We start from the raw sequence: 17,871 nt of genomic DNA, 5'->3' as shown, positions 1-17,871 counted from the left end.
TGATGGCAAGTGGTGGATCTTCCATTTCTTTTGCTTTAAGTGTACGAAATGTTGGATTCGCCATGATGGGTCCCGGCCCCTTCGTACGCTAGTACGTTGGAAGTCCCTTGTGGATTCTCCCAGGCGAATAGACAACAAGTTGAAACTCAGCATAGAAGCAATCAAGGATTCGTGCGACGATAATGCCACAATGGATAGCAGTTTCTCGTCTAAGAGGGTATGTTTTTCAAACTGAAGAACTTCGAGAATTCTGGGAAGATTTTACTAACCAAGCTATTCTATCACGCAGGGATACCCAGATCAAAACACTACAACGTCAAAGCGTGTCAATACATCGCAAGTGGCATTAGCCAGACTAGTGAATCTTATACCTGGTAAGGACAAGAATTTTGAATTGGTCGAGAAACCAGTAATTACTGTGGGAAGAAGCAGACAATGCGACATAATGCTAAATGAATCCGACATATCGACCGTACATTGCGAATTTTATCTCATCCAGATGGATGTCGATGGTGTAAAGCGGACACTTCTGAATATTGTGGATAAGAGTAGAAATGGGACCTTTATCAACGGTAGTAGGCTTGTTAAGAAGGATAAAATCTTAAAAAATGGTGACAGATTAGTTCTTGGGAAAAGCTGCTCATTTCTATTCAAATATATCTTTGAGGATGATGAAAGAAACGTTAGCATTGAACAGCCGAAAAGTGATAGCGTATTTGAGAAACCCAAAGTAGGCTTTTCAAATAGCCAGAGCACTCTCCGCAGATTAACAAGACCAAGACCACAGTCGGTTTTTGACAACTATGTCGTTGGGAAAGAACTTGGTGTGGGCCATTACGCCACAGTGAAGGAAGGTATTAATAAGAAAACAGAACAAATCGTTGCAATTAAGATATTCCACCCTCAATTGAATGATGATCAGAAGAAGAACAAGCAGTTTAAAGAGGAAACTGACATACTAATGCGTGTTAAGCATTCTAATATTGTGAAGCTTCTGGATAGTTACGTGGAGACGGTTAGCAAGTCACAGATCCAAAAATATTTGGTTCTTGAAAAGATAGACGATGGTGAATTGTTCGATCGGATACTCAGGAAAACAAGCCTGAGACAAGATGAGACTAAAGCGCTTTTCAAGCAAATACTGACTGGATTGCAATATTTGCACGGCATGAATATTATTCACAGGGACATCAAGCCCGAAAATATCTTACTTAACATAACGAAACGATCGGATCCGAAAGAGTTACAGAAAGGTCCCTGGGACGCGGATGAGATTGATATTCAGGTTAAAATAGCAGATTTTGGGTTGGCTAAATTTACTGGAGAAATGCAATTTACCAACACGCTTTGTGGGACACCATCATATGTGGCACCTGAGGTTCTTCGGAAAACAGACTATAGTTCGAAGGTTGATATGTGGAGTGCAGGCGTCTTACTTTATGTCTGCCTTTGTGGTTTTCCTCCATTCAGCGATACATTGGGGCCTCCGTCGCTCAAGGAACAAATCGCACAGGGCATCTTTGCATTTTACTCGCCGTATTGGGATGAAATTGATGATTCGGTTCTGCATCTGATATCCCACTTGTTAGTTGTCAATCCAACTAACAGATACAGCGTTGAAGATACGATCAGGCATCCTTGGTTTGATTCAGACGTCCTGAATAAAGCGTCATCGCATGACATCAAACGACAAGAGGTTTCGCCTTCAAAAAGTCTGAAGACATATTCTGAACTATCTCAAATTGAAGGCCTTTGATTATAGCGACCGTGCAACCTTCTTTTCTGCCCTGCTGTATATATAAGATAATTAATTGCTGTAAAAGCTTAATGAAATAACATCTATCACCATTTACTTAGTTGATCAACGCTTTCTTGTAATTCCTTCTTCATTTTAACTCGCATGTAGAAGATATCACAATTTTTGTTTGAGCAGAGAACTTCATTGTGTAAAGTACCAGCGCACCTTTGGCATTGGGTCCATAAACGTGCAAATTTCTCTTCAAGATCTCTAACATTGTATAGTGCCTTGATGTATAGCTCTCCGGATCTTACACTACATTTGGAACATAAAGGACCTTCGCCTGATCTAAGAGGGCTTCTGCAGCTCTTACATGAATCGACTTTCTTGATAAATCCCATCAAACCACCTTTCATCTCACCGGTATTGATCTTGATCGACTTCACCACAAACATGGCGTTTGCCTGTTTTTCACCAATAATTGGGGCAATAATACTGATAAGGGGATTCTGCAGTTGATTCGTCAGATAATATCGTGAATCAATCTGGATATTATGCTCTAGAACGTACAACGGATCTTCCGCCCTGTTATAAAGCTTATCGTTACCGCCCATGATCACATAATCAACACGATCACCAACGTTTGGACCGACACCATCTCTTTTTTTCATTCTTTCTGTCAAGACTGCATGCGGTTGAGGATTCGTATAATTAGGAGCCAGTGTCTTCGATATTATCAGTTTGGATATGTCAGCTCTGTTATGCAAAATATCATCAATCGTTTTCTTGACAAAGGCAAGTGCTCCATCCACATCTCTTTGAATTAATATTCGTTTCAATACTTTGTTCATAACAATGGAGACTAAAGGACAAGAGTCTCTCCGGACAGAAGCAAGACCTTTTTGATCCAACTTATCATATTTCTCAGGACTAGTCCAGAAAAGACCTGCGTATCTCTTCTTGTTAATCAGCAAAAATGGGAAATACGCTTTTTCAAACTCCAAGTTGATTGGATGCTTGAATAATGTAGAGACATATGCGGCAGCTTCAGCACCTAGATCCATCGCTTCCTTCAAATCATTGGTCCCAAACTTGACCATGACAGAATCTGTATCACCATATACCACTACTGCGTCGTGTTTGAATCCATTTTTGACACAGTATTTCTCCTCGACAGATTTCTTGGTCAACATAATCATCTCACGACCAAATGAGGTAACGGAAGATGAGATGGCCAGACACGGTAACTTACCAACTGTTGCACCTGTGAACCCATAGACAGAATTTGCGGAAATTTTCAAGGCCAGTTGTCTACCATTAAGCACATCCCTTTTGAAAGGATCCTTTTCATTCTTAAGATCCTTTTTAGCACGCTTTCTTGCACTAATCAATTCATCCAGAATAATAGGTAGAATACCACGTCTCAGTTTAGAAGTCACAAAATAGTCACCGTTGGGTGTTATTATATAATCCTCCTCTTGCTTTAACTTCATCCTATCGACGGTAGCCTTGTTGCACAAGGTAGTATAGCATAGGTTGTGAGCCATCATAATACTGGGATACAGGGAGTTGAAATCCAGGGTAGCAATCGGTATATCATAATACCCTCGAATAGGCTCGATAACTGTAGCACCTTCATATTGCTCGTCTGATCCTTGAGACTGCATGTTGGGGATCACTGTTTCAATCTCCATACATTTGCGGAACAATTGAGAGACAACCTTGATCTGCTGACCACGACTCAATAAGTAAGAGAACGGAACACCTGTGACACGGGCCATTTCTGTATAATTGACAAGCGCCATCAGCTTTTCCATTAGTCTCAGTGGAAGATATGCATCCTTCAAACAGTAGACAGCCAGCCTTCTTCTTGTTTCGCTGTCACCATTTTGTAAACTTGTAATAATACTATAGTGCACGTCTTCTTTCTGTTCACCTAGAAAATGGGCAGAAACAGCGTTCAAAGTGTAAGATCTCAATTTGTACTCTCTTTGCACAAACTGTAAAAGATCCAGCTGTAAACGACCATCAATGTTGACATTTTTAGATTCTCTGGTACCGTATGCCTTTGACGAAAATATTGCTTCCTTGACTTCCTGCTTGACAAACTTTAGTCTACCAAAGTAAGGGAATGTTTCAATTTTCAGAGCTTTTGCACGATCGATAAGGTATGGGAAATCAAAATTCGATGTATTGTACCCGATAATGACATCGGGATCTGCAGCAACCACGAAATCACGCCAGTGCTTTAGCATGTCTTCTTCTGAATCATGAGGGAAAACTTGTGAACCTGTGATAGCCGCGCAGCTACCTACAGTGAAGACATTCCGCACAAACGGCTTTTTGGCACCAGCAATACTCATGACATTTGCAATTTGAATGACTGGATCATGCTGTGGCTCAGGGAAAACTCCCACTCTTCCAGCACATTCTATATCAAAGGATAAGATGCGAAGTGGACCAGAATGTGACCATTCACCTTCTGCAGGGTGGGCCACCAGATCCCGGTAGTTAATGCGAACCTCTATTTGGCACGACGACACTCTTTCATTTTCTGGGATCAATTGGTACTTATTTTTTGGTAAAGTTATCCACGACATACCGACAATACCACAATCTATCATGAGCCTTAAAGTGTAAGCAATGTTGTCGTAGGTCGTTGTTCCAGTACCGAACCATGATTTATAACTTAGATGGCCTTTCTCGAAAGCCGTTCTAAGCTTATTAACAAAGTTTGGGTGAGTCACATAAATCTTGTAAAACGGTAGTTTGGAATCGCCTGAATATCCCCATATTGATTGCTTTGGTACCAACTCTATCTTATCTACTGCATTGTCGTAGTTTTCCCTTAGATACTTGACAAAATCGTCTAATTGGTGAGGATCTAGAGCTTCCCCTGCGTTTGGCGCAGGAACATACAAGTAATGCTTGAAGCCAGTGACGTTACAAAGAATTGAATGACCATCATTGGTTACCCCAAAGAATCGAACTATAGTGGATGTGTTTTCATCTTTAAACCCCGTCAGAGTACTCTGCTCAGCATCCAATTGCTGGAAGGAGATATCATAAGCCTTGGAAGAGAAATCCTCCGGCAGTGGTTCTCGCGCATACATAACGTCATGTTCCTGTGTTGCAGCAAATTCATGCTCCATTTGAGATAGTTCTTCTTCAAATTCTGTCGTCATCTGGGTACCGTGTAACTCATCACCTTTGATTTTATAACGTTGATCCTTATACTTCCTGTAATCCTCTGTTGGAATGATCTCTAAAGTTGAAACTGGTTCACTTCCGACACCATGGTCCATTGATTGCAGCCGGAGTTTCTTTTCCATCACAGGAGCATCTGGTGTGACATCCTCTTCACCTGGTCTCTTGAGATCAGAAGCCATTGCTAGTTATGATACTTCTTCCCCGGTCCTTCGCTAACGGGATTGAACCTTTTAGCAGTTTATATGTTTTGAAGTGGCGTTTCACAAGTTCTTGATTTTGCATTGAGATGAGGTTATAGTTGATGCTTTACGCGTCTCGAGTAATAGGTGACTCACGTGAAATGCCGAATATGATGAACAAGCTAATCGGTATTCATTTTGATCAGCCAAGGGTGGCTGGACTGGATCTTGATAGGTCTTTCTTTGTAAAGAGGTCTTATTATGCTTGGTTCGGCCAATCATGAGTCGAAATAGGCGGGTGGTAGTCTTACTTGCATTTGAAAAGCTTCATGTTGAGAACCAGCGTTTGGGTTGATACAGTTGGCATCAGTACTTTGAGTCTAGGTGGAGGAATTAGTGGATTCGCCATGACGGGTCCAAACCCTTCGCGCGTCAGTATGTTGTAAATTCCTTGTGCATTCAATCGGGAGGGAGAAAGCTCAATCAAACTGCTAGTGATTGTCATTGATGCAAGTAACGATTAAAATCTTACTGCTTAAGCTGTTTCGATTATTTTTTGTCCACTGTACGCTATTCCCTTGTATTTGAAGTTGTATAGTTGTGAAGTATCTTAGCCGCCCAGGTCAAAACATTTTATTATACAGAACACGGGAAGAAAAGTAAGAAGTTGAACAAATGTTGGAGTTATCTAGCTATAACAGCCTGAACACGGTAGTTTGCGGACAAGGTAGCCCGGTTGTTTCTGACGAGCTTTAGCAAACCAAACTGCTACTCAGTGTTCTTGTTTAAGACACAAGTTGTTCACTACAAGAATAAGAAAATTGCAATCACGCCAAAAGCATTGCTACAATAATTTTGAGCTTTCGCTAATTAGCTTTTCGTGATAGTGACCACTCTTTATCGATTTAACCCACCATTTCAAGCTATTATCGAAGTGTCAGCGTTGCTTGTTGGTTCATAGTGGAGAAATTTACAATAACTACGTTAATCCCAATCGACTAGTGAATAGAACCTACTAGAGAACCACAGGGCCCTCGATCTGTCCGTTAAGATCTAAGATCAAGAACAACTCACTACTTTCACAACTATTGGCTGACAATTGCAAAAAATAAGTCCAAAACTAAGGGATAACATCCAGCTAGTTCAATTCTATCCAGATCTATTGCAACTGACTATACCAGGCTATAAGAGTGGATATCTTGGTAGGTCGTTAAATGGCCACCTCATTGTTAAGAGGCGAGGGTGAATTTTAAGCGAACAAAAAAAATGTGGAAACGAATGAGTGTTTTCCAACAGAGAAGCGATTCTTTGATTAGCCACCGCGTGGAATCTAGTGCTTGAACTCTTCAAGAAACATAGAACTGCGGCGGTACTCAGTTTAATTTGAAATTTGGGGCTGTGACGAGGAAACATTAAGTGGCTTTGCGCTTAGAAAGTCCATTCAAAGCATTAAAGAGCCATGTCGAGTGGGTCCTATACCGAAGACCAGGAAAAGATTGCTCTAGAAGTTCTTTCAAAGGATAGACAAGCATTTTATGAAGTATTACAGATAGAACGTAGTGCAAGTGATAATGAGATCAAGAAGTCGTACAGGAAACTGGCTATAAAACTGCATCCGGACAAAAATCCACATCCGAGGGCAAGTGAAGCATTCAAAGTGATAAATAGAGCATTTGAAGTGCTGAGTGATGAAGAGAAACGTCGACTTTATGACAGGTTGGGAAGAGACCCAGATGATCGAAATATGCCTTCTGCATCCAGTAGCGGCTTTCGCACTGCTAGTGCTGGATTTCCTGCGGGCTTTGAGAACTCATTTTACAGTCGTCGTGCCGCAACCAGAGATCCTGGTGAAGATATATTTGATTTTTTGTTCAACATGGGTGGAGGAGGACCTTTTGGTCACCCTTTTGGTGGCAATGCGTTTGGTGGTCACCCATTCATGGATGGTGGTGCGACCTCGTTTACATTTGGCCCTGGTGGCTTTAAAGTACATACAAATGCTCCCAGAAGAGCTCGACAGCAGCAACGACAGGCCGAACAAGATGTTCAACCAGATCTTTATCAAAGCTTAAGAGTGCTCTTGCCGCTATTACTCTTGTTCCTCGTGCCACTACTCGAGAGATTACTGTTTGGTTGATCTTTCTTCAGCAATTAATACTATATCTTTAATCAGGCTGAACTTCTCTATCGTTTATTGTTTGTGGTGATTCAATGACCTGGGGCAATTGTGGAATACTAGAAAATCTTTTCTACGTAAAATGCATGTTTATATACAAGGTTGTATTATGATGTATAATGAATCTCAAAGTTTACAATCATTCCAAATCTTGCATTCTTTGCTCTATAATTGCCCTTACGTCGGCGTCATCTTCACTGTCGCTTCTTAGGCTAAATCTCAGCCTTTTTGGAATGAGCGTTGCAATTTTAGTCGAACTTTCTTGCGAAGGCCGTGGCTCTAGATCTTTCCGTTTGATTAGCTTACCGGACGGTAGCATCTCATACTTGTCATAGTCATAGCTTAGGTTCTCAGCTTCATTTTGACCCGTGTTCGTGCCATCGCTGTCACTCGCAGATAACGTGTTAGATGGTGATCTACCACCTGAGGTGCCTTCGTTCTTACTACTGGCTCGTGAACTAGCTCTGGATCTTGGGAATACTCTGTCCTTGTACGCCTGAAATGTTCCAGGATCTCTTTCCCATGTCCAACCTTGCTTCATTTCATTATAAGCACCAAATTCCAGCTTCTTCCGGATCCCACTCTTCTTCTCCAGTTGTGCAAAGATATCTGTGTCAGTAGGCCAGATCATTACTTTGACGGTCTTGTAAATGATATCAATCATTACTGGTAAAACGGTCAAGACAAGAATCGAGCAGTAAAAGGTAATGTCATCACCAAAATACTGATACAGGCCATCCTCCACATCATAGATCGGGTCGTTTTTTCTTACGCGTGGTAGAAGACAGCACCAAAGAAGCCATCCTAGACAGGATATTGCCACGGACGCGAATGCCAGCCAGTTACGATTATGAGTCTCCACAAATTGACACTTTATGTTGATCAGAAACGTTAAGGCTGTGTAGTTGATTATACCCAATGGGTAAAGGGTGTTATCTGTTAGCGCAGTCTCCCCCCAGATTGTCACATTCAGAAACGTTACTATCACTGCGTTACAAGCCCCCATGATGATCCATTGAAAAAATACAATAAAGTTGAAGCTTTGATATGTACGACCAGTGGAGTAAAGTTCGGGAACTGTCAAAAGCGTAGCAGGCTTCAAATCCTTTTCAAACATACCAATGCAAAGGACGGGAAGTGAGGTAAACAGAGTGTTAAACATCGACAACGACCAGGACTCATACAGTGATGTGCCTGAAAACATGGTGTACCTTTGATAGATGAGCTGCGTCAAGTAAAAGCTCACTTCTTTGTAAAACGTACACAAGACGAACTTGGAAGTGCGGATGTAATTGTAACGACCGTGAACGAATAGAAGTTTGATTAAAAACCTGAACTGACCGATAGAATAATCGGACGATCTTGATGCTTGCAAACCTTCCTTACCTGCAATTCCAACACCGATATCAGCAGATTGGATCATTGCAATGTCATTTGCACCGTCACCAATCGCCAACGTGACAAGGCTTTTGTCTGTGTTTCTGATGTTGCTAACCATTAATGCCTTTTGAGATGGTGACGCACGGCAACATATTACTGAATCGGTTTTAGTACAGAGTTCAATAAAGACCGACATCAAATTGGGATTGCTTTCAAAAAGAGCTACGGTGGCCCCATCGATAACAAGAACACAATGTGCCACGTTACCGGAGTCTATCTCTTGAGTCACGGCATTCATCTTTGCAATCATGTTTTCCTCATTAGTCGAAAAAACCACCACGGTAGAATAATCATATATTAGCTTACAAGAATAGCCGATGTTTATTGCGGTCTCTCTTTTGTCACCAGTCAGCATCCACATCTTGATACCCGCACGTCTGATTTTCTCGATTGATTCGCCTACTCCTTCTTGAAGTTTATCTTCAATAGCAGTTGTACCTAGCAATGATAAGTCATCCTCAATCTCTGCACCAATCCTATCTATCTTGGCTTTCCGATCCGTTAAGGAAGTTTTAGCCAAATGATAACGCTCTTCCCATCCTGCGTATTCAGACGAGTCAATCCACTTGTAGGCGTAGAGCAAGGTTCTTAAGCCCTCAGTCGAAAACTCGTCAATGGCTTGCAATGTTCTCTCTAATACATATTCCTCGCTCTGAATGAGTTCGTCACTTCCTATGTACTGATCCATGTCAGTCTTGTCTGGAGAAGAGAAGTGGGTTTGAGTGGGTGAAGTGCGAAGAAAATCGATCTCAGCTTTCCTGTAGCCGTTGTCAGTGGACACTCTCGAACTGTACTTCTCAAGCTGCTGCTTGTGAAGTGACTGTCGGCTATGTGCGATTACATCTTCTATCTCATCATCCGTACGCTTTATGTTGTCTAAAAATTGGTCAATCGACTCGATTTGCATTTCAGGATCTTGATGATTATTCCCCTTTTTAGACATACTCTTTCTTACAGCTTTTAGAGACAAGCTTTCTCTAGGGTTGCTGGAGACAGAAGGTCTGAGCCGATTACTGATCACATCGTCAGTCGCTGCCATTCTTTCTAAGGAAAGCCTTTTTTGGATAATAAGCTCTGCTTCGGCGTCCTTACGCTCTTTTGTATTCGTGTTAATTTCATCCAACTTTTGGTATGCAAAATCACGGTTTCTTAGTCGCTCCAAAATGATGCTGTCTGCACCTTTGCATATAAGCAAAACTTTATCCGGATGATCAGCCATTCGGACTAATACTGACATTCTTTTTCGTTGAGAATTGAAGTCGATATAGTTTAGAATTTCGTAATCATCTGTTTGGGGCTCGGCGTCAAAACCATTTGGATAACTCTTTATGGTAAGGAATTTAGCATTTCTACCTAGAACAATATATCCAAGGTCTCTCGCTGCAGTTACTAATGCCAACTCGTCAGGTGATGATGATTGATACTCCACGGCGTCATCTTCTTGGGTAGACCCGTCACTTTTTTTAGCTAAGCAGCTGTGGCACAGTGCTAGGGATAAGATGAAAAACTTGGCCTTCTGAGAGAATAGTTCATCCGGGTGCTTCTGGATGTATTTGATTAGATCGAATGAACTTTTCAAAGCCGGAGGGCCGCCTCTTTTTCGAGCTGTCGATGATGCCTCCGAGCTAAAGCTTCTTTCTCCGCGCAACGATCTCATACTTGGTCTCCCAGTGTAGGTTGCAGCCGAGTTACCTTTATAGTCCACTGATCTCCGCGCTGAATTACCAACATTCACAGAGGAAGGCCCAGCCTGAACCTCTTCATGCCGCAAATTATCGAGAAGCTCACCTCCGTCATATGAGACAACGTCTAAATTCGTTTCACTGATGTTTGACTGTTGCTTATTCAGTAGGTTATCCTCGGAACTTACGTTATGGACCCAGGAAGAGCCACAGAAGGAGAATTTTCGGAATATCATCTTGTTATCGGTTAGTGTACCTGTCTTGTCGCCGAAGATGTATGAGACCTGTCCCAGCTCTTCTAAAATTGTGGCCGTACGAGACTCACATGGCGTATTTGTTTCAGCGTGGTACATATCAATATCCCACTCCATCAATTTGCTTTGAATTACCTTGATTATTTCCATTGTCACGTACAATGACAGTGGAATCATTGTGTTGTACATGATAATGAAGGACATAATTGTGGCAGCCACACCAGCATCCTGATTCATTAGGTACCATGCTTGACCATCGTTCAAGAATTTTTTGTTGTCAAGGACATGTCCTAAGTACGAAAATAGAGATACTGTAGCGACGACGAAAACCATGAAAGCGACGATCATGTTGATCTTCCTTTGCAATTTAGGAGCTTTGATCCTAGGGTTCTTTAATGCATTCATCCTGATCTTAGTTTCTTCACCCGTGAAAATAACCATTCCCACCGCATTATGTGTATTTCGTAGAATACTGCCACGATATATAACATTGTCGGTACTCAATGGAAACTTTATGAAAGAGTCGTTCTGATGGCCATGAAGCTCCAAGTTTCCTTCAAAATTGTAGAGGTCTATGTTAGGATCCTCAATTGTAACTCTGGCATTGATATTAGCTAATCCCGAAGCAGCGCATGTTAACTTGCTTAATTCAAGATGCGGTTGCCGGCTCTTTAGATTCGTTTCACCGTCAAGTGCCATAGTCTCGACAAAACATTCACTATTGCTTCCGTCACTTGCCAAAAGAAGAAGATCTGCTGGGACCCAGTCGTCCTGTTTCAATAGAACAAAATCACCGACTCTTATGTTCTTCCATTGTCTCTTTTCTATACTCACCCTGTGCCTATCGGCTAAGAGTTGAAAATTGTTGAATTGTGTGTAAAGCGGACCCTGGGAAGTCGTACTGCGCGCTGCTGAGTCTATCTCATCTGGCACACTCCCAAGGCCCGTAATTTGAGGGTTCAATGAAAAATCATCCTCTTTTAGTGCGTCATTGTTCAATGGTGTCTTGGTCAGTACGCTAACCAACTTTTCATTTTCTTCTTTATCCAACCTATGTCTCTTGAAATCGTCCCAGGCTTCTCGAGCCATTGAAATTCCCATAAACACACACAAGGGAATAATAGTAGTATACGTACCTGTCGTAGACCAGCCTGGAATCATCTGCAAAATTGCAACCAGGAAGAAATATGAGTTTGCTAATCTGGAAAATTGGGCATACAGTTGCCTGGGAAAGAATGAAAAGACAGTATATCGCGATGAAGTGATCTGGTTGTCACAGTATGGTTTATCCAACCTTTCATCCATGAGGAGATCATTGTTCGGGCATGAGTATGTTAAATACTCGACTGTGGTGTGGTCCAATGTTATCGGTATATGTCGTCCATCCTTCGACCTTAGAGTTCGCGTCCTATTCAGGACAATGTCAAGGAATCTGTTCCACAACGAAGGTGTCCCAATTTCATCTTCCTCATTATATTCTTCTTCGAGCTCAAGTTCTTCGATTGATGTCGTCTCATTAGCCTCATCGATGTTCCCACTGCCCTCCGAGATCTCTCTCAGTTCTATATGCTGTTCCTGGCTTCGAGTGAACTTATTGTAAAGGTGTTTATTGAACATCTGAGTCCGCAGAGAGCCTGCTCGTCTCCTTCTTCCAGCAGCATTGGCCATGTCCTAAGGAAAGCGATCAACACCACTAAGGATCTTGTCGAGAAGCACCCAAAGTAACTCTACCAGTGTGTGCCAAATTCCCAACTCTTCCTGAAGAGTTTTAACGAGTGAAACCGGATCTTTCAATTAAGCCTCTTTTATGTTGTTTCTTTGATCTTGTTAATATTACACGCCTCGCTAGAAATGTTCGTGTTTCTATGAAAAGGACCCTATCAGCATATAAAAGAAAGAGTTCAACAAGTAGCTTTGAAAGTGGGTTTCTCGAAGTTAAAAGGCTCAATTGAAGATGGAAGTTAGAAAGCTTTATGAGCAAGCTGGCCAAGGACAACTTTTCGACCATTGGGAGAGCCTATCGCCTTCTGATCAGCAGGCATTGGTGCAGAATCTTTCGTCTGTAGCCTCGAAAAATGATCCAAAGAAGCTGGTTTCTGATTGTCAGCAAGCGATTTCTCTTTCAAAGACTATGGCTAATCAGGGTGGGAGTATAGAGCCTTTGCCAGCTTCGTCTTATCAGTCTGTAATCGGTGATGAGAAAGCTAAGCAAGAATACTGGCAATTGGGACTTGACGCGATTATTAAAGGAGAAGTTGGTGTGATTTTGATGGCTGGTGGCCAAGGTACTAGATTAGGGTCTTCTCAGCCTAAAGGATGCTACGACATAGGGCTCCCATCGGGTAAATCGCTTTTCCAGATCCAGGCGGAAAAGATCTTGCGTCTACAGACTCTAACAAGAACCTCTCATCTAATTCCATGGTACATTATGACTTCGAAGCCTACAAGGACTGATACAGAAGAATTTTTTAAGAAACATGATTTTTTTGGGTTGAAGGCTTCACAAGTAACCTTCTTTAATCAGGGAACACTCCCGGCGTTTGACCTAAATGGCGAAAAGCTTCTATTAGCCTCGCCAACTGAGTTAGTAGAATCGCCAGATGGTAACGGTGGTCTATATCGAGCTTTAAGGGATAACAAGCTTCTTCAAGATTTCGCCATCAAGGGTATCAAACACGTCTACATGTACTGTGTGGATAATGTGCTATCAAAAGTAGCAGATCCAGTCTTTATCGGATTTGCCATTAAACACAAGTTTGAATTGGCTACGAAGGCTGTCAGGAAAAGGGATGCGCACGAATCAGTTGGTTTAATTGCTACGAGACAAGGGAAACCGTGTGTCATTGAATATTCTGAAATCTCAAAGGAATTAGCCGAAGCACGCGATGCTGATGGTTTGTTGCAATTCCGTGCAGCCAACATTGTTAATCATTATTATTCGGTCGACCTGTTACACCGTGAACTGGACAATTGGTGCACTAAGATTCCTTACCACATTGCAAAGAAGAAAATATCATTTTTCAACGCTGAAACCGTAGAAACTGTTAAAGTAACCATTCCAAATGGTATTAAGTTGGAACAGTTTATATTTGACGTTTTTCCCACTGTGCCATTAAACAAATTTGGCTGTCTGGAGGTTGAAAGACGTGAAGAATTTGCTCCATTGAAGAATGGCCGTGGGAGCTCGAACGATAATGCAGAAACCAGTCGCAAGGCTTACCTAGATCTAGGCACATCACGCTTGAAAAAAGCTGGTGCGACAGTGAAGGACGGCGTAGAAGTTGAAGTTTCTGGTAAGATAAGCTACTCTGGTGAGAATTTGTCTCAGTTCAAAGACCACATTTTTGACAAACCTAATCAAATTCTCGAGAATTGCCATTGAAATCTCGGACTCTTGTTTGAGTCTATCTTTATTAAAAACGCGCTGTGTATAAATTTTAGAAAGAATGCAGATTTAGTGTCTTCTCGGATGAAGTGTATGCTCATTGGCGGTTCTCTAAGAGCTCTTCAAGCTCATAAAGAACTGGAATTGAATCTTCGGAAGAGAATTTTGCTTGATAAAGAGGCCTGCTCTTACCATCAAGTGAATCGTCTACGCTCAAAATCGAGGTGTGTCTGTTCGATTTGGTTGTTTTGTTTTTCTTCAATCTTTTTAGAAGTTCGAAAGATTTCTGTGTCCTTAACTTCTCCCTTCCTTGCTTGTTTTCGACAGCAAGCTTCAGAATACCTTCGTCTAATTTACGTCGTAACTCTTCGTCACTAAGTTCACGTAACTCCTGATTTTTTCGAGCAATGTTATCGTTTGCTGTTAGTACGGAGTCAGCATGAACCTTTTCGTAACACACTCCCAGAGTAACGTCGTGTTTAGGATGTTCATTATCTGAGTCATACTCGATATCAGAGTGTGTCTCGTCAACTTGTTCGAAATCTACCTTTCCTCTAAGGCGCGGCTTCTCGTCGCCCACTGCTTTATGCCCTTGGAGTGACGATCTTCTTCTTAAAATGTTTAACGAAAAGCCGGGATTTGGAGATGATATCTGGGGTTGTCTCTTGTCAGGTTTGGTCGTATCATAACTTTGCCACGCTGATAATATTTGCTGCAATTGACATTTTACAACTTCCTTGGTTTTTTGAGAAACTTCTTCTTCCTCTGATGCGATAAGAGTATTTTCCAATTTTCGAAGAGAATGCAACGTCATGTACAACTGGCGGTTTTTACAGGGGCCATTGATGTTATAATTGTCGTTGATCGCATCTGCGCTATCAGGTGGGGTCTCTACCGTTGAAAATAAGATGCTTTTATGGTTGATTAATGATGCTGTCAGTGGGATGACTAAATCCTTCAGCTGCTGCATGTTTTCTGTAACCTCTCTGTATTTGTTGATATTTTTGACAGGTGACAATTTCTCATAATTATATTCATAATCTGGGAAAGCCTTCATTAAGAAATTTGTTATGGGAGCATTACATGTATCATTTTCGTAATTGAAGGAAAGTAGTGTGCATAACATGAACTTCTTTGCTGTGAGAACTCTCTTGGCTTTCTCTTCAACTTCAATGGCAGGTTCATTAAAATAATGGAATAAATCGGACATCTCCAAGTTATAAATTTCGCAGTACTTCGCTAACGAGGTAGTGCTGCAAAGAAGAACCAAATTCTGAGTCATATCTTTCAATTTGTAAAACAGCAGATCCAAGCATGATGACAGAAGATCTTTGATTTTCAAAATAGTACTGTCAGGACCACAATTCGGCAAAGATTTTGTCAAAGGCTTATAGATACTAAGTTCTTTTAGTTTGATATGATACTTGTGGCAAAGAACGCTAAGTTCCTGTAACGCTTTTAACGTTGCCTTCAAAGATACCAACGCTTTGTATCTTGTATATTGTGCATGGAAATTTCCTTGTTGAACGACCAAATATAGCGCAATAAGTACAGTAGCCAAAATCCTTTTGCAATTCACTTTCCTCGTCTTTAAACGGTGAATTCCTTTCAATACTTTAAGTGCTGAAAATATAGTTGCAGAATAATCAAATGTCCGTTGAAGGATGAATTTGCCGGGCAGAGATATTGTTAAGCGCCCATATTTGGTCGGCATAGTAGTCCATGGCTGACGAACCTCTAATGGTTTATGAAAATCCATAATAGATTTCTTACCCGTGAAGGAGAATCTAAAACCTTCAGGATCATTCAAGAAATCCGATGATATTACTGTATATTGGAATTCTTCATGGAACTGGCCATCACTATCACAAAACAAATCTTTGAATATCCCATCGGTAATTCTAGTCCAGAAATCGGTGACTTGCGTCTTCTCCGCTACTTCATACCTTTCAAAGCAGTCTGATCCCACTACTGTCGGTGAATAGTCATGCAGTTCCGTACTCTTCCTCTCTGGAAACTTGATCCATGATGCATGAGGGGCTAGAGGACTATCATTATGGGAGACTGTTGCCAAAGTTTCCTCTGAGGGTAAAAATTGTGAATTAAACGCAGGTTTACTGGGAATCCTCTGAAGTCCACGACCGCTCGGTGAACCAACTTTCCATGACGAAAAGATTTGAAGTCCGGGAAATTGAATTGAGGGTTCCTTTACCTCTTCCCTCATGATCGAGTTCTGTACTCCTACAAACTCTTCGAGAAAACGTTAAAAAACCAGGAAAATGTAAAAGCTAAACTTCGAGCTACCAGTCAGATGTTCCCAATAGAGATAGAGCCACTAGATCATCAATCTAAGGAATCTTTGAACAGCTCGAACGTTGAACGCCAACACGAATTTTCAATATCTGATCAAATTCGATAAACCGTAAACAAAAACAGGATGGTGGTAACAAAAAATGATTTCGCCCAGGATCGAACTGGGGACGTTCTGCGTGTTAAGCAGATGCCATAACCAACTAGACCACGAAACCACAAATTTTAATGATTTAAAGTCTTACGGAAAGCTGTTCCAATTAGTTTTTTTGGTGATCTTTGGTCTTTGGTATTATAATATGGTTGTACTGCAGGTTCCGTGAAACGGATAGAGTTTTGACTGGACAGAATTGGGCGCAAAGAATGTTTATACGGACTTCAGCCAATCAAAAATATTCTAAAATAGCAGGCGAATACATCGAAGAGTAATAACAATTGTTTAATCTAGTGAAGTACGGGAGATATGATTTGTCCTTTATTGATTAGGTAGTTACGTAAGCATACTTTGATTCTTGAAGCAGTTGATGCAGGACTTGGTGCAGCCTGATGCCACGAGATTTTTTTTTCGTTGCAATAAATCAAAACAATGATTTATTCAAGGTAATTTGCTTCAGTTGCCTGGCTTCGTTCTCATGTATGTCAGCATTTTAGGGGGGACTCAATTTCTTATCCAATCCAAAGCTCTAATACCTGAATATTTCACATCTAATAATGTCGTGACTTGCAGGCAGTGAACTGGTACCGCTAAAACAATTATCTCGGCTGATTCCAACTACCGCTGCCTTGAAAATACGGCATTGTCCTGTGAATAAAAATTAGGTGTGCCATCTTCGTTGACTTCAAAATTCGCATACGGACCATTTGGTATAAAACTCGGGCTCGCATTATTCGAAACGGAGGGCACCTGATGTGGCATAGAACCCGTATTTCTGGGCATTGACGATGGAGGAGGGCCCTGCGGCGTCCTCATCCCCATCATATTGTAAGTACTCATATTATTAGGTGCGGCCAATGGCACAATGGGTTCACTTAGTGAATTTCTGCTCTTAAAAGTCTCTGACGGCGTATTATCCACAAATTTCTGCAAACTGTCAAAAGATTCCCACCATTCATATAAAAATGTCTCTTTGCAATCCATCAACATTTTCGCCGGCAGCAAATCGCCATTCAATTCCTGTTTTCGTCGTACCCTTTCTTCATTGGACCTGTTTCTCTCCTCAAAAACTGGCACATCTGCCTCCAGTAAAAACTGTCTTGCGGTGTCAAATCTTTCATTCACAATCAAATAATTGTACACATGAGCATTTAATAACTGTCTGGAGTTCTTTGCCATTGCGTCAGATACCACTACTTTGACCTCATCTTGACCATCTTTAAGGTCATTCATTCCCGCAGTCAATGGTGACAGCTCCCAATTACCTCCTGACTCACACAAGATGTATTCAATATATCTAATGACGCCTTGCTCTGCCTATCCAATTAGCCTGGTTGGTTTCC

General features: G+C 41.4%; 7 protein-coding genes and 1 non-coding gene across 8 annotated transcripts; 3 read left to right on the top strand and 5 right to left on the bottom strand.

Moving 5' to 3' along the window:
• Positions 1 to 190: 190 nt before the first annotated feature.
• On the top strand, positions 191 to 1,756 carry DUN1 (serine/threonine protein kinase DUN1; the record flags this gene model as incomplete). The annotated part of the gene is made up of 2 exons (XM_003682812.1): positions 191 to 217; positions 290 to 1,756. The coding sequence occupies 2 exons, from the start codon at positions 191 to 193 to the stop codon at positions 1,754 to 1,756; spliced, it is 1,494 nt and encodes a 497-aa protein (XP_003682860.1).
• Positions 1,757 to 1,842: 86 nt separating this feature from the next.
• POL3 (DNA-directed DNA polymerase delta POL3) lies at positions 1,843 to 5,127 on the bottom strand (the record flags this gene model as incomplete). The annotated part of the gene is made up of 1 exon (XM_003682811.1): positions 1,843 to 5,127. One exon carries the CDS (start codon positions 5,125 to 5,127, stop codon positions 1,843 to 1,845), a length of 3,285 nt encoding a protein of 1,094 aa, XP_003682859.1.
• A 1,459-nt stretch (positions 5,128 to 6,586) lies between these two features.
• Positions 6,587 to 7,264, top strand: HLJ1 (type I HSP40 co-chaperone HLJ1; the record flags this gene model as incomplete). Its single annotated transcript, XM_003682810.1, has 1 exon — positions 6,587 to 7,264. One exon carries the CDS (start codon positions 6,587 to 6,589, stop codon positions 7,262 to 7,264), a length of 678 nt encoding a protein of 225 aa, XP_003682858.1.
• A 178-nt stretch (positions 7,265 to 7,442) lies between these two features.
• DNF3 (aminophospholipid-translocating P4-type ATPase DNF3) lies at positions 7,443 to 12,347 on the bottom strand (the record flags this gene model as incomplete). The annotated part of the gene is made up of 1 exon (XM_003682809.1): positions 7,443 to 12,347. One exon carries the CDS (start codon positions 12,345 to 12,347, stop codon positions 7,443 to 7,445), a length of 4,905 nt encoding a protein of 1,634 aa, XP_003682857.1.
• Positions 12,348 to 12,633: 286 nt separating this feature from the next.
• QRI1 (UDP-N-acetylglucosamine diphosphorylase) lies at positions 12,634 to 14,061 on the top strand (the record flags this gene model as incomplete). Its single annotated transcript, XM_003682808.1, has 1 exon — positions 12,634 to 14,061. The coding sequence occupies one exon, from the start codon at positions 12,634 to 12,636 to the stop codon at positions 14,059 to 14,061; it is 1,428 nt and encodes a 475-aa protein (XP_003682856.1).
• Positions 14,062 to 14,161: 100 nt separating this feature from the next.
• Positions 14,162 to 16,288, bottom strand: INP2 (Inp2p; the record flags this gene model as incomplete). The annotated part of the gene is made up of 1 exon (XM_003682807.1): positions 14,162 to 16,288. One exon carries the CDS (start codon positions 16,286 to 16,288, stop codon positions 14,162 to 14,164), a length of 2,127 nt encoding a protein of 708 aa, XP_003682855.1.
• Positions 16,289 to 16,518: 230 nt separating this feature from the next.
• Positions 16,519 to 16,592, bottom strand: TDEL0Gtrna7V. Its single transcript has one exon. It is a non-coding gene; the product is annotated as a tRNA-Val (tRNA).
• Positions 16,593 to 17,146: 554 nt separating this feature from the next.
• Positions 17,147 to 17,761, bottom strand: MSS11 (Mss11p; the record flags this gene model as incomplete). The annotated part of the gene is made up of 1 exon (XM_003682806.1): positions 17,147 to 17,761. The coding sequence occupies one exon, from the start codon at positions 17,759 to 17,761 to the stop codon at positions 17,147 to 17,149; it is 615 nt and encodes a 204-aa protein (XP_003682854.1).
• Positions 17,762 to 17,871: the final 110 nt, after the last annotated feature.

Source organism: Torulaspora delbrueckii, chromosome 7 (genome assembly GCF_000243375.1).
Source record: "Torulaspora delbrueckii CBS 1146 chromosome 7, complete genome".
Taxonomy (NCBI): domain Eukaryota; kingdom Fungi; phylum Ascomycota; class Saccharomycetes; order Saccharomycetales; family Saccharomycetaceae; genus Torulaspora; species Torulaspora delbrueckii.
This window is presented reverse-complemented; position numbering and strand designations above follow the sequence as displayed.